The following is a 20,101-nucleotide window of genomic DNA, read 5'->3' as shown; positions in this document are numbered from 1 at the left end:
AAGTAACTATAAATATTAGGTATAATAATAACTACGAAAAGATTATTGCTTTGAAGAAAAATAATTAGATGAGGACCCAACAAGGAATATTAAGCCCACACTTGCAATTGCTCGAAGAAATCGATTCTCTTGCCTTCAGGGTTGTCAATATTCTCAACAACTGAGTAGCAAACGTCGTCAACCATGTCCGGATTACCGCAAAGTAACGAACGCTACAGAGCCTGAAGATTCTTCAATTTCAGCCTTGACAAGAGCTTCCACTGAGGGTCTCCCTTCGACAAATGTAATATGACTCAATTCTCTTTTAATAGTTTTTATGAGGCTATTCTTCTTTTCAATAGAGTAGTCAGTCTTATCTTCAGAAGATAACTCTTCACTGCTCTCAAGAGAGTTGTATTTAACGACTCCTTCCTTCTCTTTACTTTCGACTTCAATGGAGTTGTCTGAGGCACCACGTTTAGGTGCCATAGCAAATCTTCTAAGGTATAAGAAACTGTGAACACACAAAATAAATCCACCAACAGTTGCGATCGTACCCCAGATCAAATAGGTTTCTGCCATGACTTTTGCAAGAAAGATCGAGCCCAGCAGAGGGTGTGAATGAGAGCTAAAATGAAATCAACTCTTGCAATCCATCTATGATATAACAAAAAGGTTGCAAAATTTACACCAGTGATCCATTGCAAAAAATTGTTGCGATAGGATCAACAAAGGCATGATAATGGTTGCAATAATTCCAGTTCTGTCGGCAACATAACGATTCAATGCTTCGAATCTTGACCTAAAAGCGGGATCACCTTCAACATAATATATGTCGCAAGCACTAACTCCAATTGTAAGACAAACAAATAAAAAAATAATGAGGGACTCGAGTCTTCTTGGAATCAAGAAACTGAAATATTTGAGGAAGCTTTGTTCTCTTGTTTTCTTCCTCTTGATTGTTGCAGGAGTGGAAATGTACTTTCTGAAGAGAATAACAGGTTTGCTATTGAATTTTTTCACTAATCCTGGGAAAGGGATTCTAGTCCAGTTGGCAATTGCCGCAAAAAGTAAGACGAGCAATCAATAACGAAGTATACCAGAACTGTAGTAAAGAGAGTTATCATAGTTGTCAAAGTATGGGTTATATGACAACATAAATAAATGTGTTAGGTGTCATTCAACTTGATTGGAACATGAATTGGTATGGTAGCATTGAATCCATCTATTTCTGATGCTGGAACAGCAAATCTTGTATAATTGTCATACGCAGCAGTTAATATATTTTGAGTGAGTGTCACATTTGCATTTATCGCACAATAGTCAATAACTTTATCAAGCATATGAGAGCTGTTTCTGTGATTATAGCTTAGACAACCAGTGAAAGTAGCGAGACCGTTGGGATCCGAGCACCAACAAAGAGCATCATATGATAAACCTTCTTTACACCAAGTTGCAGTACGACTTAATTGGAAGCCACAGGATTGCAATGCTTTTTGCACACTACCATAGTGAGTGTATGTTGCACCAGCTGCACTTACAAAGGCAACTAAGCTCAAGATAGATATCCAATATTTCATTTGTCTTCTGTTTCAATGAGATCACACAATATCAATTAGAGAAGTCTTACATAGCTTCTAAATGAACTTTTTTTAATTCTTCCCTTTATATACATACAAAAATTGTCATTGTGGACCACCCTTTTGCTAGCCTATTTTTCTGTTTTCTGAAAGTGTATCTACTAAAAATATTACTTTTTACGACACAGAATTCATCATAATTGTTTTAGAAAACCACCTTAGGAAAGCATATTATTGGTCAAACTTAATCACTCCGCTCGAAATAACTGCCCGATGCCTGTTTAACTCCTTGGTACCAAGTACCTTTACCCGATGTGAATGGAAACTAGCAATTGATGCATCTATGCTAATTGCGCTGCAGCTGTTTTAGAAAGACAGTTGAAAAGTTGCAGTAATCAATTTCACAACCGAAATACCAAGTAGAACTAATCTTAATTCGGATTTACTAGGTAGAAAGGCGGAATTAAAAATACGGTAAGGTTTTATTTTTTTAGAAATGAACTTAGCCTCACTATTTTAATTGCGTTTGAAAGCGTATTTCTGCTCCCCTTATTTTGATACTGGATGCTGCTAAGCATAAATTCATACCGCTTGCCCAGGATTTGTTAAAAGAAAATCTATCAAAGTTACGTAATCTAACAACAACAGCTTGGCAAGTTGGCTACCTTTCGTGCAGGAGACTACTTACCCCTCTTTTTTCAAAGGAGCTGAAAACTACGTCCAAGGAGAGACTACAGTACTACAATCAGCAAGAAATTGGCCGATTTGTACCTAACAATAGGAAAAAAATACAGCTGGCTTGGAAATTGATCCAATCAGATAAAAAATGTCCCGCACCTCTACAATCGGGAAACCATGCGTAATTAAAATCTACGACATTGGTTAAATTGGCTCTATTCTTTAACATTGCTTCGATGGGCTTCTCCGCAACAATCATCTATGGAGAAGAAGGAGATCGGGACATCGAAAGCCATTTTTTTCTTGTCTTCATTTGCGTAAATTCGTGGCTCAATTTTTAAATACGAATAAAAATTTGCTGTCATGTAGAGCACCAAATTGAGGGCATTCTATTGAAAATATCTCCTAAAGTTTTGTAAGAGAATGGCTCAAACTCATCCTGAGAAACATTAAGTACGTATTTCAAGTCTATAAAAAGATCTATCACCATTGTCTAATTAGTTTAGAGCAACTATATTTCTAGCAAATTATCCGATTGAAATTGTTAGCTTGCGTAACTGTCCGCCATCAGAGTTTTTAAAGTAAGTTATTCGTATTAGAATAAGAGCCATTGAATTCACGGGTGCAACTCAACCACACCAGGTGTCACCCGAAGGCTTATTTTATATATGTTTCATATACTGTCCGCAACTTCTATGCCGCCGTACCGAGGCCGAACTCCGGACTGCTATGTACTACTTTGGCGAGTTTCCTTGGAAGCAGAATCTCCATATAGTAGCATTTTCCCTATGTTTTGCTAAATTTTGAATATCCACCTCCCTTCTGCTGTTTCTTAACTTCGTACTCATTTCCATTCCCCTGAGGTTATACGATGAGAACCTAGAGTAACCAGCTCTGAGTATCAAACCCGTTCCCTCTCTTTACTTAACTGCACATATTACAACTAAATGTTAGCCCAATTTTTTTAATTCATGGCGCTACCAACCACTCTTTTTAGAATGACCTTTCTCAGTCAAATCGCATCCATTAATTGTTGACTATGGTCTTAAGTCCAGGCAGATACTGTTGGCATTGACTATAAGGAAAAATGTCAAAGATCGAGGCAATCAGAAGTAGGTCCCACCCGTTGGACCCATGCACAAATTCCAACTACTCGCATTTCAAGGTGGTTCATACCGACTTAACTATCGGGGTGTCGTTCACTGAGAAGAAGCTTAATGGTAAGGTGATCTACCAATTGAAGAATCTTACAGGAACTTCAGAACTCGTCCTAGACACCTCTTACTTGGATATTGCCTCGGTTACAGTCAATGGATCTAAGGTAGCTTTTGATCTCAAACCAGTGATACCTGTTTTCGGATCTCCATTAAGCATTCCTTTAGACACAAAAGATGATGTCGAAGTAGCCATTGAATTCAGTACCACCGACAAGTGTACGGCTATTCAATTTATTCAGGGTGACACCGGTCCATATGTTTTCTCTCAATGTCAAGCCATTCATGCTCGTAGTATGTTTCCATGTTTTGACACTCCAGGAGTCAAGTCGCCATATAAGTTCACTGCCAAGTCCCCTCTGGTTTGTACTATGTCCGGAAGACCGCAGCCAAGCTCCGAGAAGGACACTTATTACTTTGACCAACCAATTCCTATTCCCTCCTACTTGGTTTCTATCACTTCTGGTAACCTCCATAAGGCCCCCATCGGACCAAGATCCGATGTATACTCGGAATTGCCAAACTTGGAGGCATGTCAATGGGAGTTTGAGAAAGACATGGAAAACTTTATTCAAATCGCCGAAAAGCTTGTATTTGAGTATGAATGGTCGAGATTCGATTCATTGGTTCTTCCATCCAGTTTCCCATATGGTGGTATGGAAATCCCTAACATGACTCAGCTTACGCCAACCTTGATCAGCAAGGATAGAACCCAAGTCAAGGTCATGGCCCATGAGCTTGCTCATTCGTGGTCTGGAAATTTAGTCACCAATTGTTCTTGGGAGCATTTCTGGCTTAACGAAGGTTGGACTGTGTATTTGGAAAGACGTATTGTAGGCGCAATTGCTGCAGCTGGTGCCAAGGAAGAAGGATTGGCAAACCCAGAAGAACACGGCGAACAAGTCAGACACTTCAACGCCATTATTGGTTGGAACGCATTAGTTGAGTCTGTCAATTCTTTAGAGCCTAGATTCACTTCATTGGTTTGGGACTTGGAAAATGCTGACCCCGATGATGCCTTTTCCAGAATTCCATATGAAAAGGGGTTCAATTTCTTATTCCACATCGAGACTAGATTGGGTGGTGTTGAAGTTTTCGATCCATTCATTAAGTACTACTTTAAGAAATTCCGTTACCAATCTCTTGACAGCGCTCAATTTATTGAAGCATTATACGATTTCTACACTCCTTTGGGCAAGGCTGACATCTTGGACAAGATTGACTTGGACACTTGGTTGTTCCAACCAGGTTTACCAGAATACCCTAACTTTGATACAACCTTGGCTGACCAAGTCTACAGCTACGTGGATAAATGGGTAGACTTCGTGAAATCAGGCGAACAGGATATCAAATTCTCCGAGGCTGATGTTGACTCTTTTGAGGGAGAACAAGAAATGCTCTTCATTGAGACGTTAACAGAGAAGTTGAAAGATATTAATGTTTCCAGCGACTTAATCAGAAAATTACCATCTGTCTATCCTAAATACGGTGCCAGTAACAACGGTGAATACCTTTCTCGTTGGAATGAATTGTTGATTAAGTATGGTAACTACCAAAGTAATGATGAAGTGGTGACCTCTTTCGCTAATTGGTTGGGATCTGTAGGTCGTATGAAGTTTGTCAGACCGGGCTACAAATTGTTAAAAACCGGTGTTAGCACCGATTTCGCCATTGCTACGTTCAAGAGGTTTGAAGACAAGTACCATCCTATTTGCAGAACCATGGTTAAGAAGGATTTGGGTTTGGTGTAACGAATTTGATTCTAATGAACCTATTTGTACATATTATATTCCAGCATATACATATATGTAACGTATATACACATATCTATCTTATACACATGTCTATCTTATAGAGATGTCCTACGTATATACCGATACCTAACGTTATACATATTTTTAACGCATATGCATCTATTTAAAGTATATACACATATAACATATATACTCGTACCACATGATACTCAAACTACCCTACACACATACCAAGCATGCGTACATACTACCATATGACTTTCTATTAACCATATATATTCTACGCAATACAAACTTCTTCCATAGAGATCTTTCACTGTTAAAATTTGCAACATAAAAAATGCAACCGACAACATTCCCAAGCCACTTAATACTCTACGGGTTGGTTCTTATCCGAAACCACACCAATTAACAATTCACTAGATCTATACATGCATTTTGCATTCTTGTCCTCTATCTAACCGAATGGTGCAAAATCTCAATTCGCAGCAAGTGTGGCTCGAGACGGAAACTGGATGCCATAGCGTAAGTGGCTCGTTAGAAGGATAGATGTTGCAGTATTTAAATATATATGCAAGTAATTCTTTCTCGCCCAGTACAGTAGACTATAAGTGTAATTGTAAGTGTTATTATTTAAACTAAACAGTAGCTAAGTTGGTAAATATCATGGAATACGTCACAAATCTTCCCAAGGAAGACCCTTCAGTAGCTACTACCTCGGTCCACGGACTTTCGTTCACTTATCCGGTTCAATACTACGACTTCCATGTCTATTATTATGCTAGAAACCCAAAGTCCAACAACGAATCGAATCAATTGCGAGACAAGCTCTTGAAAGATTTTCCAGAAGAAGCGGCCAATGGATCCATTTTAGTGAAGAAATTGCCCGACGATAGAGTCATTGGACCCCACATCACCCAGTTCTGGGAAGCTGACGTCAGAAGACCAGAGGTATTCATCAAGGTTCTCAGTTGGTTCCAATTGCACCATGGAAACTTGTCTGTGTTGATACATCCCCAGACAGGAGACGATGTTGAAGATCACACAAATCGTGCATTCTGGTTAGGAGATAAGTTACCATTGATCTTGGATTCCTTTCCTCCTGAATCTGACGGAGGGATCCCTGAGTTTGGGGTTCGTGGAGGAGCTCGTATCAAACCAGAGGACTTCGACAGCCACAAGACTGTTCTTTAGGTGGTAGACGTTATCCTGTTTCGCAGTTGCAAAAGATAACTTAAACGAATTGGCTTTTCTGTAGCTGTTAGATATATGGTGAAGTAAAACTAGAAATGCTAAATCATCATGTAACTTTGATACAATATATATTAATTCGAATAACTATACTAAATCTAAATACTTTGACATTGTCTCTGTCACCTAGAACTTCTTGTCCTTTTTGAACTTGTCTAATCTCTTCTGGTGGTCTTGAACAAACTTTATGACCTTCTTTCTATTGTCTCTCAAGATTTCGTTGCCACTGACGTCGACTTCGTCCAACTTCATCAATTCTTTCAACAACATCTCTTCAAAATACTTGTACTTGTACTGGACTTCTTCGGGCTTCAACGACTTGTATTCGGCAATGTACTCGTCTATTTGCGGGACGTATTCCGACTCAACAAAGTCCAAAATTGACTGGATGTCCTTGTTTGCCTTCTGAGCCTTGGAGATCTTCTTCTTTGGCTTCTTCAGCTTCTTTTTGGTGCCCTTGTCTGACTTGCTGGAGCCGCTCAAACTGGAGAGCAACTTGGACACAATGAGAATGGTCGTCAACGCAGTCACTGTTATGGACACCGTGATTGGGGTGATCTTGTACTCGGAGAAGTCGCTTATTATGTCTTCTGATGTGATTGACTTGAAGTACTCGATGTGAGGTTGGAGCTGTTCATAGTTGGTAGGAACAGAGCTTTTGACATGGTCAAGGTATTCCTGGGCCTTTTCCAAGTGGCCAGGAAGCTGGGACTTCCACTGGTCGATTTGTGCGCCGAACTTATCCATGATGTGCGATATAATAATTAATAGTATTACTAGTACACGATTATATACAAATAAATGACCACTCACACACAGAAGAACGAAGAATAAACTCACTACTCACTTAATCAGTTTCTCACAAACAAAAGAACAAACGAAAACTAAAAGTTGAGCGTTTATTTTCCAGCTCACGAATTCTCCAGTTGTCAATTCTCAGTTTTGTCAGGCACTCAAATATTTCTTTTGTCGTTTTGCTATGCTTTTCTGTCTTGTATGTTGTGTTTTTGTCGAAAGTTTGCGACGTTGGGAGCAAAGTTATGTACGAGACAAAAGACAAAAGACATAAGACAAAAGAAGTCGGCGGAAGTGTGAGAGGAGACAAAGGAAAATGCGAGGGTTTGGTGTGCCGCACGGTTGGGAGTGAACAGAAGTCGCTTGTGGAAGATTGCGAAAAATGGGGGAGTGAGACAAGCAACGAGACAAGCAGCGAGACAAGGAGGAGAACAACGGAATGGGATCAAATTAGATATTATGTCGAACAGTCGTGGAGATTTCCCCTGGACAATGCTGAAGAAGTCATTTATTATATATATATATAACAAGAAGAAATCCAGAGAAATTCGACGTATAAAATCATGTTTTCTACGCTGTGGTACGGGTATTCTATTGCTACCATGTTCCTAGTATTTTTCTCATCGCTCATAATGCTGCTGCTCAATGTGTCTATTGGTAGCGTGACGCATGAAATTGCAAAAAGTGAAAAATGCAGAGGAGACAGCAACTAAGGCCACAAGTGGAACCAACCGGGAAGTATCGGTATAAAGTCTGATTGACAAGTGAAAGTTCATGTTTGGAAACAGAATAGTATAATCACCTTGCTATAGCTCAATTAATTTCTCCTTGAATCAGTATTTTTATGATATCTTGTTATGAAATTGTAGACCCAAAAGTTTAAGGGAAACCATAAGCAACATAAATACTTTTATTTTAAAGATAATATGAAACCTGAACGCATATCATAATGTTTTAATCTTCTCTTGTATTTAATGATATATTTAATGACATTTCGTCACTCGAGTAGAGTAGATGCAAAAAAACGCCCCCACCCTTATATAAATATCTCTCCACTAAAATTACGCGTTGGCTTCAATCCTTCTACAGGCTTCGGCTTGGAGAGCTTATTAATTGGAGGTGGTCTTTTCTTAATCTCTATTGCTTCGTTTTCGACTTCCTCTGCAGCGGGGGCACTCTCTATTACAATTTTAGGCTGCGATTTAGGAGGAGCACCTCTGTTGTTTTTCTGCATCGATTTAGGAAGTTTTCTTTTAGGACCTTTCGTCCTGCCTTTACTTGGGTGAACTAATTTCTCATTTCCTACGGTATCCTTTCTTTTCTCTATTGGATCAGTATTGGATCTTATAACTTGTGTAGGAGTCTTGCTAGTTAACTGGGGTGCGGTACTTGCCCTCAAAATTCCTGACAATTTGTCCTCAAAGCTGATCGGCTTTGCAGGAGAAAGTGTAGCTTCAGACCCTACTACTGATTTTGGCTTTGTAAATGGTGCAGTGGAGGTTTTGGAAGGGCTCGAAGGAGCTGGTGCAACTGGCTTGAGTCTATTTCTAGCCAAGATTCCTTCTGCCACACTATCCTTCTCTTTTGCCTTCACCAGAGTCGACTTATTAGAGAGTTGACTCATCTGTGATCTCAACAACTCCGTATCCTGCGCTTCGTATTTGTTAAGGGCTGGCTTTGAAGGTTTAGGTGGCACTTTTTTTGGAGATAAGTTTGACAAAGCTGACTGAAGTAAATCTTTCTCTTCCTGACTATACTTCTCAATGGAAGGTTTAGAAGGCTTTGGAGGTGGTGCCTTGTTTGTAGACAATTTGGCCATTGTGGATTTAAGAAGTTCGGCATCTTCCTCAGTATACTTGTTTATAGCTGTTTTATTTCGCTTAGGTGGTATAGTCTTTGCGGATGAAAGTTTGGCCATTGTAGACTTGAGCAACTCTGAATCTTCCGCTGTATACTTCGATCCTGATGGTTTCGGTGGTTTGGGTATTGGTTTCTTAATTGTAAGTCCTTCCCCCTTCTTTATTTGTTCCAAACGCTCAAGATATTCAGGAGTAGTTTCTTCTTCTGCTACGACCGGAGATGGTGACTTCTTCTTTGTTATCTGAAATGAAGGTCTAATTTCCTCGCTATAATGCGATTCTCTCTTGCTCACTGCACTATCTAGCCAACTATTTGCGTTCTTTGAAGGTGACTTGGATAAATGGGTTGCACGAGATGGTGATTTTGAAATGCTCGTAGTGTTTGTTTGGGAGTTAGAGAGCGACGACAACCAGTCCCCATTTGGTTTCCTACCTATTCTAGGAGGTGATGCTGGAGTTGGGGCAGAAGAGGTGTTGGAAATAGTCGTTTTCGAGTTGGATAGGGTCGAAGACAACCAATCTGACTTAGGTCTTGGTATCGGCTTCTTTGATTCAGTATGAGTTGAGTTAATAGTGGCTTTATTCTCCAAAGTAGAAGACAACCAATCGGATTTTGGCCTTGGTACTGGCTTCTTCGACTCAGTACGTGTAGTGTTAGTAGTGGCTTTATTATCCAAAGTCGAAGAAAGCCAATCCTTTTTAACAGGCGCTTGTTTGGATTCGACAGCATTTTCACTATCAGCACTGGTTGGTTTAGCCCGAGGTTTAGGAGGAGTTGGCTTCTGTGTTGTCTTGTTTTCATCGTATTTCGCCACATTGGTCTTGTTCTTTATTGTATCTTCAATTTGAGTAAATGACCTGTACTTGCTTTCGGCCTTGTTCTCATCTTCATCAATATAGCTTTTCTTCTTGAAGTCAGGTAAGCCTGAGCTAATGGTAGAAGATGGTTTCGATGAAGGCTTGCTAGGAATGACTGGTTTTGACTTTCTTGCTGTAGGCTGAAGAAGTTCTATGTCAAAGCTATCAGAGAGATCTGGTTTACGAGTAGGAAGAGGTGGCGGGTTTTTATCGTCTGTATCCAAATAAGCTGGTCTTTTTGGCAATTTGGGTGCATTTTCTTCTTCGTACTGGTCTAGTCTAGACTTGTATTCACTTCTGTTGAACGTCAACAGAGGAATTGGAGAAGCATTGCGAGAAGAAGACCGAGGTAAAGGAGAGAGTTCCTGGCGAGCAGGCTTTACTGGAGACACGCTCCCCAGTTTCAATCTCAATTCGTCCACGCTTCTTTGCAACTCTCTCTGTCGCTGCTGGTCTTCTCTGAGTCTGTCTTGTGAGAGCTGAGACAACCCAGATAAGAAGTCGTCCACCTTCTTCGACGAAGGCGATAATTCCGTCATATTCAAACGAGCCGTCTCAGCAATTTTCTCAGGCTCTTTTCAAGTATATACCCTCGACAACGGGTTACTTCCACCATACTTAACACATCTAATCAAATGATTCATCATCGCCGTTCTCAATTAGGAATCATCAACATTGATTAGGGTGTGTGCAGGCGAGATCTTTGTGAGTGTCAAGTGTTGGTATGGCGGGGCGGGGCTGTATGATGGTAGTGAGATAGATGGTGAGAGAGAGTGTGAGAGTGAGAGAGAGAGTGTGTGTGAGAGAGAGAGGGTGTGTGTGTGTGTGTGTGTGATGGGAGTTATTGTGAAGGGATAGAGTTTGAAGAATATAGGATTTAAATTGTATGGTAATAGAAGGGAAAAGTATGTATGTATGTATGTATGTATATATGAATGTATGTATGTATGTATGTATGTATATATGAATGTATGTATGTATGTATGTATGTATATATGAATGTATATATGCATGAAGGTATGATGTGTAAGTATGAATATATATAGATATTGATCTAATCGTGATGTTAAGATGCTCCCCAATTGCACCTTGTACTACTACTGATTTTATACATTAAGGTTATTTATACATTGAGGTTCTCGAGGTGGGGTGTTAATTATGCACATTGTGGTAACGGTAAATGGCCATTAAATGCAATGCCTTTGAGAATAACCCCCTCCACATACAAAAGTTTAATGAGAATGCCGTAAGATCTGGACCTGGAGTAATTAGTGGTTCCTTTGTACATTAAGCATCGGTACAATAAATGCAATAACCTCACCTAGTGCCTGATAGTTCCGGCGTGTAGCTATTCTCCATTGCCTATTGTTGTTTATACTGATTACGATAAATACAATAAATAACCGCAAAATTTCGGAAAAATAGGGCTGTACACTTGAAAGATCCGATTTGTCAGAATCTAAGGTTGTTATTTTGCTTGGAAGTTCAATTTTTTCCGGGCATATCATTCATAAATATTTTTAAACACCCACCGCTATAAGTGGAGGTACTTGTGGAGGCATTTCATTGTTTGAGTTTATTTACCCTCGAATTTCATAGTGTAGTACCTAACTCATGCAATAATTTAAGGGACAATGCTGCGCAAAGATTCCGGCCACTTCATCTTGGGCTTTCAAGGGTTGCCTGGGTGATATATTGAGCAGCTACTTCATACATCACCTCCACTTCATGGAATCATTGCTGACTTGCCAGAAAACTTCCTTAACCATAAGACATATGGAGCAAATATCCTTCTTCCACATTAGTGTAGGCACAGAAAGACAATTTTTTGAATTTCTCCGAACAGGATGCTATGTATCCGATTTCGGATGCTCAGTAAAGACATGACTCCTTATGAAAGCTATATCCGCAATATCTACCGCTGTCTTTCTATGATTTATAATTACACACATGAATATGTACTCCTACCTGACATGAATAAATATTCCGAACTTAACCAATTATTGCGAAAAAACAATGTACGACGCAAACTCGACATGCAGCTTCTCCACGTCAGGGGGTTTGTGACAGACCGAATGAACCGCCCCTATTACTAATGTTTGAAATACCCCATGTTCAGAAAGTGGGCGAAGAATACGGTCATGGACATATACATTACAGAACCTTAGATCCACGATAACCTAACAAAGTAGGTAATTCCTCTTACTTTGGACAAGCTAACAAAGCTGATCAGTTCGCACAGATTTTTTGCCCCAGACTTCATGCGACGCTAAGCACTATTTAAGAGGCTTTCCTCACCAATTCTTGGAAGTGGTAAGGGCTCAGCTTCAGCATCCATATTGGAATAGAAGTACTTTAAATTGTAATGCATAATTTTTTCGGGGTTTCCTATTACCACACTCGTGCCGTCCTGACTACTTGAAGCACTCGAGGCACTTTTTAAGGTTTTGTGTAGAATTATTTTGAGTGATTGTTCCGTATTTCAAGTTAGCTGCAACAATTGTCCGAGGCGACTCAACTGTTGCCATCAACAAGATGAAGGGAGAGACCCGCATACAAGATCTGATGGAGATGGGGTGATCCCCGCAAGTGTAGTGGTTCGGAAAATGTGGATTCTCCGAGCAAACTATTGAGAGGAGAGGTATAAATACTGGCTACAATTCCATGGTTAAATGGAAGGTTGCTTTGCTGAACCAGTGACACCAGATCATAATGATATTTCTGAATTTAATAAGAAACTCGGTTATCGGTGTTGGCTTGGCAAGTTTGGTAGTCGGTGCACCAGCCTCATCAGCTGCTTCATCTTCTGCCTCCTCTGCCTCCTCATCTGTTGCATCCGATTCCGCTTCTGGCAGCTCGTCGCAGAGCGACTCGGCTTATACGGTTCCTAATGAGCTTACTCTTGGAGTTGCTCAAGTTCCAAACATTTATAATGAATCCGCAGTTGATGCTAATGTTGCTGCTAAGGGTTACAGTTTGGTAAATGTGACGACAATTCCAAGAGGGTTGACTGGTATCTTGGAATTGAAAGAGGCTACTAATATTTATGGGTACGATTTCGAACACTTGAACTTGACAGTAACTTATCAATCTGATACCCGTTTGAATATTCACATTGAACCTACAAATTTGACTGACGTCTTTATTTTGCCTGAGAAATTAGTCATCAAGCCTAAGGTTGAAGGAGACACAGAATCTTTCAACTTCGATGACTCCGACTTAGTATTTGAGTACAGCGAAAAGGACTTCTCTTTTGAAGTAATCAGAAGTTCTACTGGTGAAGTTTTGTTTTCCACCGCAGGCAACCCATTAGTTTTCTCTAACCAATTCATTCAATTCAATACCAGTTTGCCAAAGGGCCACGCTATTACAGGTTTAGGTGAGTCTATTCACGGATCATTGAATGAACCTGGAACTGTCAAGACTTTATATGCCAATGATGTTGGTGACCCAATTGACGGCAATATTTACGGAGTTCACCCAGTCTACTACGACCAGAGATATAATTCGAACACAACCCATGGTGTATACTGGAGAACTTCCGCCATTCAAGAGGTTGTTATTGGAGAAGAGTCTTTGACATGGAGAGCCCTTTCCGGTGTCATTGATTTGTACTTCTTCAGCGGCCCTGATCCTAAGGATGTTATTCGACAGTATGTCAAGGAAATAGGATTGCCAGCATTCCAGCCATACTGGGCTCTTGGATATCATCAATGTAGATGGGGATACCGTGAAATCGAGGACTTGGTTGATGTTGTGGACAATTTCAAGAAATTTAATATTCCATTAGAAACCATTTGGTCTGACATTGATTATATGGACTCCTACAAGGATTTCACAAATGACCCTCACAGATATCCTACTGACAAGTACCAGGATTTTTTGGATGAACTTCACAACAACAGTCAACACTATGTTCCAATTTTTGATGCTGCTATCTATGTTCCAAACCCAAACAATGCTACCGACAATGATTACGAACCATTTCATGCTGGTAATGAATCTGATGTCTTCCTCAAGAACCCAGATGGATCATTGTACATTGGTGCTGTGTGGCCAGGTTTCACCGCCTTCCCTGATTTCTTAGCTAATAACACACAAGACTATTGGAACCAGATGTTCAAAGATTGGCATGACAGAATTCCATTTGATGGTATTTGGTCTGATATGAATGAAGTTAGTTCTTTCTGTGTTGGATCCTGTGGTTCCGGAAGATACTTCGAAAACCCTGCTCAACCTCCATTTTTAGTGGGAGGTGAAGTCACCCAATACCCAACAGGATTCAACGTATCCAACTCCACTGAATGGAAGTCCATTTCCAGCTCTATTGCTGCTACCGCATCTACTTCCAAGTCAAGTCCAACTTCCTCCTCATCCCTGTCAATTGATTCAATGAATACATTGGCTCCAGGAAAAGGAAACATTAATTACCCACCATATGCCATTAACCACGCTCAAGGTGAACACGATCTAGCAACACATGCTGTTTCTCCTAATGCTACCCATCAAGATGGTACCCTTGAATACGATATTCACAACCTTTATGGTTTCTTGCAAGAGAAAGCCATCCACGAAGCTTTGTTAGAAATATTCCCAAACAAGAGACCTTTTATTATTGCACGTTCTACATTTGCAGGAGCTGGTGCTTACATGGGACACTGGGGTGGAGACAACAATGCTGATTATGACATGATGTACTTTTCGATTCCTCAAGCTTTCAGCATGGGTCTCTCAGGTATTCCATTCTTCGGTGTTGATGTCTGTGGTTTCAACGGTAACTCGGATGCGGAATTATGTTCCAGGTGGATGCAGTTAGGATCCTTCTTCCCATTCTACAGAAACCACAATGTCTTAGGAGCCATCTCTCAAGAGCCATATGTTTGGTCTTCTGTTGCAGATGCTACTAGAACCTCAATGGCAATTAGATACTTATTGTTGCCATACTACTATACATTGTTGCATGAATCTCATGTTACCGGATTACCAATCTTGAGATCATTCGCTTGGCAATTCCCTTACGAGAAGCAGTACAAAGGAGTAGACAACCAATTCTTCGTTGGTGATGCATTATTAGTCACTCCTGTTTTGCAGCCTGGCGTCAAGAAGGTCAATGGTACATTCCCCGGAGCCAATGTTACTGAAGTCTACTACGACTGGTACACTCATGAGAAACAGAACTTCACTGATGGAAAAAATGAAACTTTAGCTGCTCCAATTGGTCACATTCCATTACACATTAGAGGTGGTAACATCTTGCCACTTCAAGAACCAGGCTACACCGTTGCTGAATCAAGACAGAACCCATTCGGTTTGATCGTTGCTTTGGACAATGAGGGTAAGGCCGAGGGTAAGTTGTACCTTGACGATGGTGAATCTTTGGAGATCGAGGAGTCCTTGTATGTTAACTTTGTCGCCTCCAAGAATGAGTTGATCGCATCGCCATTTGGTGACTACAATGCTTCTCAACCTTTGGCTAATGTTACCATTTTGGGTGTTGAGCACAAGCCAAAGCAAGTTCAATTTGATGGTTCCAAGGTTAAATTCTCTTACGAGAACTCTACTATCTTTGTTACTAACTTAGAGACGAAAACCCCATCAGGTGCCTTCGCCAACCAATTCACCATTTCTTGGTAATTCGCAAAAGTTAGGATACCTTCTATATATTTCTTCTATATCCCGTTTTTACTTGTATTTTCGATATTTGTTTGCTTTTAATAAAAGTATTGTTTTTCATAATATCTAACAACTCGTACAAATACCATATACCTCTGAGGTGGGCCAAAATTTTGCAGTAATACAATTATCGCAAAAAGGATGTGCGTCAAATAGCTGCGACAAAAAAAATATTTGAGATGAAGAGAAGTCATCACCAACGATGGAGATCTATAGTGGTATAGAAGATAGTACGTAGCTGAACAATGTCGTTTTCATTCGGGTTTACTAAAGAAGACTTGAGTGATGATGAGATTGAGGAGTCCAATGTAGGCAGCTCTGGCCAAATGTGCAATGCTGAGGGCGTATCACAATCATTAATTGCATTTTCAGAAAGAATTGAAGAGGCCCATTTGCCTAAGATTCACACTATTGAATCTTTATTGCTGACATTGAGGAATGTCAGGTTAACATTTGATAATTATACTACTCCAATTGGAAAAAATGTAATATACAGAAGAGAATTATTCGATGTGAAACATCAAGTCATGACAGAAGATGACGAAGAAAATGCTAAAGTCAATGAAATATTGATAAATACCAATAACAATGATTTGGAAAAAAGAGTGTACGAGGGAGGTTTCAAGAGCTGGGAGTGTTCATATGATACAGTCGACAAATTGAGCAACTTGCTCAAGCCCAAATCTGATTCTATATTGACAAACTACTCGTCGTTCTTAGATTTTGGATGTGGTACTTCATTACCCACCAGTTATCTCATAATGGAAAAGTTCCAGAGCAAAAACAAGAGACCATCCACCTTCATCTTATCCGATTACAACTACGACGTCTTGAGATTGGTGAGCTTACCAAATATAATTATTCACTGGGCCTCAACTGTAGATCCTGAAAAGTTACACAACATAACTACAAATGAAGATATCCCAGCTCAACAAAATGATGAGTTATTGTTGACAGATAGACTATTAGAAGAATTCCTAATTGACCTCAAAGAATATAACATCAACTTAGTTTTTATTTCTGGGTCTTGGGGAACTCAATTCAACGACTTAATTGAACCACTAAACGTTGATTTTATCATTACTTCGGAAACGATATACTCTTTAGAGACTTTGCCAGTTGTTGCTGGATCAATTATAAGCATACTTTCTAAATCAAAGGCTAACGAGGGCCATGCGCTAATAGCTGCCAAAAATATTTACTTTGGAGTAGGAGGTTCAGTTGTTGAGTTCCTAAATTACTTTAATAAGGTTAAGTCCGGAAACTTTATTGTAAATGTTGAGGAGGTAAACGATGCTCTGTTGAAAAGGTCTATTATTGGTATAGTTTATAAATCATAAATAGAATTATAAATGAACATAAATGCCATAGTGGTTTCTCGAACAGTTATTGTCATCCAGATGATATTATTTTGATCGAGAATTAGGCTAAAAATTAAAAATTCATATAATAATACTTCAACAATAGCAAACGAAGGATTCTAACAAAGCAAGATCATTCCAGAACAGAAGGCCTTCGAAGTCTTAAAGTCTACCCAGGCAAAATTCCGTCCTCTCTTCATCCAAACAGGTTTCAACAAAATTAAGACGTTTGCTCCTATTCTTGTCAATTTGTTTCGCATCTAATTGTCCCAAATTTAAAATAAAATCCATCAACCCAGTAAAGTGAACTAAAGAGAGCAGTTTATCGTAAACGAATATTCCCATGACATCGTTGAGGACAAGTCCGTCTTCTTTTATTTCTTTGTGTGAATGCCCATGCTTGTTTGTCACTTCATTTACAGCTTTTTGAATAATTTTGTCATCTGGAATTCTGTCAAATGTCTCAGGATAATACTTGGTAGTACCGCTTTGAATGGAATGGAGATCCCAGAAAGCTAAAGACAAATGTAGACCTCTGAATCCTCTCTCACACTTATCTATAGATTCTTCGTCCGCATGTGGTGTAAATATAACAAATTTGGAAATATCAACAATAGAATACTGATACTCTGATGCAGTAAGACTGTCTTCTATAAGAAGATATATTTCTTGCGGCCTTCTTTCATAGCAGTAACAAGATTCAAAGTAGTGACTATGTAATCCTAAATATATCAGACGATTCGGCGGCACATTGAACTTGTCTTTAATATGTTGGGGTATTGATGACGGAAGAGGTAGCTCCACAAATTGTTCAACTCTGTCCCTTAATTCTCCATTTCCCGTTTGCACATGATCACAAAGACCACTGTCTATGTCACATGTAATAATCGTCAAAGGCATATGCGAATGAATGAATTTCAATTTACTTACTTCAGAACCTTCTTTGTTAGTACTATGGCTCATGAATGGCAAATTTTCCCATTTTGCCCATCCTGAGCTATCCCGTAATTCTTTCAATTCATTTGTAAAAGGAAGATACAACTGTCTTTCTGTAGATGGCTGAAACCCACGCAGCATCTCCCTAAGTCCAAACAGGATTATCGGCTCATCGAAGCCTAACACATTCCAACGGGAGAGTAAAACAACATCGCTTGGGCCATAGCTTTGAAATCTTTCAGACTCTAATTCGTAGTCGAATGGGATTGACAAAAAACGGGGGTTAAGGGGTACGCGGATGGGTTCATCAGGGCCAGTAGTGCTAATCTCACTGCGAATCTCGTAATTCCTCTTTTCGCCATTCTTTGTTTCATCAACATTGGGTACCTGCGTGTCCGGAATATCAACCTTGTCTGCAACATTTGCACTCCCATCGGGATGGGGAGATATGCTAAAGTCTTCAACTTCATTCCAATCTCTATCAAATGCTTGGTGGAATAGGAAAGTAGCATAGCACCCCCTGTCAATTGGTGAATAGCATAAGGTTCTAACAGCGTAATGGAACCCGTGCAGCGGCATCCATATTGAAGTAAACCCCAAGGTCGACCATTGACGAGCAAAAGACTTTTTTGACTTGAAGTTCTCATTGGCATCATTCACTAATTGAGAGTATTGCTGATTACTCTCCAATGCTTTCTTGAGTCTTTCAATATCAAAGCTGGGTACTTCTGAAATGGAGTACTCGAAAGTTGAATTAGAAAAGGTTAATTTCTTACACAACTTATTATCTTTCAGGTCAAAACCGTCTGGAAGTTGGTTCTTAAGGTCACTGTACATTTTCATTGGTACATTCTTGAAATTCAAACCCTTTAGGTATCTTTCACTTGTTGGGAAGTAAGGCAAATCCTTCTCAAGATTTATCCATAGCATAATATCGCTTTTACGAATGAATACAATGTAGGCTAGGAATCCCACTACGGCTAGTCCAACTGCCAGGAGCACTCTACTATACTTCTTGTTAAGACCCATGACGATATATCGTATTCGACTTTCTGTCAAACGTACAAACTTGAAGAAATAGAAAGAACGAAGTATACTAGAGTTGGAGTGTTGGAGTGTTTTTTTTTAAGGATTTTGGAGGAAGCCAATTCCAATGAGTCAGGTGCCGTTTGCAAGGGGTAATGAAATAATAACACGTGATAACTATGGTAGAGATAAAGACTATTCTCCAATGTATATACCGCAAGACTGTCTAATGTAAAACTTACATGGAAAGATTCTTTTTATGTAGTCATAACATCCTGCCTTGTCTATGGCCATATTCTTCATCTATTAAGTAATTCTGAATTTGCAGCAATTAGCAGCTTTTCTTGTCAGGGCTTGGCTGAAATATTATTAGACACAATGGCTCCTCATATTTTCTAGAACTACTTTGTGTGTTCGCATTGTGCAGGAATGGGCTATAAATACGATCTGGACCATGCGAGACATGAGCATTTGATTCCTGGTAAGAGATGCTGTTAATTAAGAGATGCAATTTATGGAAGGTAATACTATTAGGAAGCTCTAATATAACAGGCTCTTTCAAACTGGGTATTTGTGATGAAAGATATCAAAGTTTGAAAAAATGGTATCCAGAAATTTGAGTTCTAAAGCAATGAATCTAAACTTTAACCATTGATCTCAGACAATTCATGTAACAGTTATTCAACACGGTAGTGTAACGTGCACGGACTGTCGTAAGCCAAAATAAGAATTTGCCAATCAAAATCATTTCCATGGCCAGAACTCCTCCACTTACGCTTGGGTCTAAGCCACTGGAGTTCCCTCAAAGGCCAGATAACACATATCTAGTGATGCTGAATGCACTCTCACATGTAGCCCTGTTCCAAAATATTTGTCCCCTCAATTACTATAACACAGTAGACGTATTTTCTGTAGACGGAAACAGCCATTTGAAGTACTTTTTGCAAGAACTCTCACTACAATAATTGTAGCATTTTATGTCGTAAACATAGTTCGTAGATTTTTACGATTTCTTAAATCTCAAATAGAGTAAAACTGCTTAACTTCCCACTTCGATGCGACAACCAACAACATAGCTAACCCCCATCCCTATCCCCTATTTAAATATATACCGTTGATCCCAAAGGACTACAATTA

General features: G+C 39.6%; 10 protein-coding genes across 10 annotated transcripts; 5 read left to right on the top strand and 5 right to left on the bottom strand. All coding sequences in view use genetic code 12, as the record gives it.

Moving 5' to 3' along the window:
• On the bottom strand, positions 1-686 carry RJT20DRAFT_48773 (ferric reductase-like transmembrane domain-containing protein). The gene has a single exon (XM_064920350.1). It carries the CDS (start codon positions 559-561, stop codon positions 193-195), a length of 369 nt encoding a protein of 122 aa, XP_064773723.1. The 5' UTR covers positions 562-686; the 3' UTR covers positions 1-192.
• Positions 687-1,109, top strand: RJT20DRAFT_48774 (uncharacterized protein). Its single transcript, XM_064920351.1, has one exon. The coding sequence runs from the start codon at positions 812-814 to the stop codon at positions 1,067-1,069; it is 258 nt and encodes an 85-aa protein (XP_064773722.1). The 5' UTR covers positions 687-811; the 3' UTR covers positions 1,070-1,109.
• Positions 1,110-1,636, bottom strand: RJT20DRAFT_48775 (uncharacterized protein). The gene has a single exon (XM_064920352.1). The coding sequence runs from the start codon at positions 1,557-1,559 to the stop codon at positions 1,149-1,151; it is 411 nt and encodes a 136-aa protein (XP_064773721.1). The 5' UTR covers positions 1,560-1,636; the 3' UTR covers positions 1,110-1,148.
• A 1,688-nt stretch (positions 1,637-3,324) lies between these two features.
• LKH1 (bifunctional aminopeptidase/epoxide hydrolase) lies at positions 3,325-5,202 on the top strand (the record flags this gene model as incomplete). Its single annotated transcript, XM_064921648.1, has 1 exon — positions 3,325-5,202. One exon carries the CDS (start codon positions 3,325-3,327, stop codon positions 5,200-5,202), a length of 1,878 nt encoding a protein of 625 aa, XP_064773720.1.
• A 548-nt stretch (positions 5,203-5,750) lies between these two features.
• Positions 5,751-6,524, top strand: RJT20DRAFT_128930 (uncharacterized protein). The gene has a single exon (XM_064917384.1). The coding sequence runs from the start codon at positions 5,872-5,874 to the stop codon at positions 6,397-6,399; it is 528 nt and encodes a 175-aa protein (XP_064773719.1). The 5' UTR covers positions 5,751-5,871; the 3' UTR covers positions 6,400-6,524.
• Positions 6,491-7,349, bottom strand: SNL1 (Snl1p). Its single transcript, XM_064920349.1, has one exon. The coding sequence runs from the start codon at positions 7,201-7,203 to the stop codon at positions 6,583-6,585; it is 621 nt and encodes a 206-aa protein (XP_064773718.1). The 5' UTR covers positions 7,204-7,349; the 3' UTR covers positions 6,491-6,582.
• Positions 7,350-8,157: 808 nt separating this feature from the next.
• On the bottom strand, positions 8,158-10,745 carry RJT20DRAFT_48765 (uncharacterized protein). Its single transcript, XM_064920348.1, has one exon. The coding sequence runs from the start codon at positions 10,505-10,507 to the stop codon at positions 8,288-8,290; it is 2,220 nt and encodes a 739-aa protein (XP_064773717.1). The 5' UTR covers positions 10,508-10,745; the 3' UTR covers positions 8,158-8,287.
• A 1,627-nt stretch (positions 10,746-12,372) lies between these two features.
• GCA2 (Gca2p) lies at positions 12,373-15,613 on the top strand. Its single transcript, XM_064920347.1, has one exon. The coding sequence runs from the start codon at positions 12,681-12,683 to the stop codon at positions 15,600-15,602; it is 2,922 nt and encodes a 973-aa protein (XP_064773716.1). The 5' UTR covers positions 12,373-12,680; the 3' UTR covers positions 15,603-15,613.
• A 99-nt stretch (positions 15,614-15,712) lies between these two features.
• RJT20DRAFT_48641 (uncharacterized protein) lies at positions 15,713-17,073 on the top strand. Its single transcript, XM_064920345.1, has one exon. It carries the CDS (start codon positions 15,887-15,889, stop codon positions 16,979-16,981), a length of 1,095 nt encoding a protein of 364 aa, XP_064773715.1. The 5' UTR covers positions 15,713-15,886; the 3' UTR covers positions 16,982-17,073.
• On the bottom strand, positions 17,074-19,342 carry RJT20DRAFT_48642 (uncharacterized protein). Its single transcript, XM_064920346.1, has one exon. The coding sequence runs from the start codon at positions 18,965-18,967 to the stop codon at positions 17,165-17,167; it is 1,803 nt and encodes a 600-aa protein (XP_064773714.1). The 5' UTR covers positions 18,968-19,342; the 3' UTR covers positions 17,074-17,164.
• Positions 19,343-20,101: the final 759 nt, after the last annotated feature.

This window comes from Scheffersomyces xylosifermentans, assembly GCF_036884685.1.
Source record: "Scheffersomyces xylosifermentans strain CBS 12540 chromosome Unknown RJT20scaffold_5, whole genome shotgun sequence".
NCBI lineage: Eukaryota > Fungi > Ascomycota > Pichiomycetes > Serinales > Debaryomycetaceae > Scheffersomyces > Scheffersomyces xylosifermentans.
This window is presented reverse-complemented; position numbering and strand designations above follow the sequence as displayed.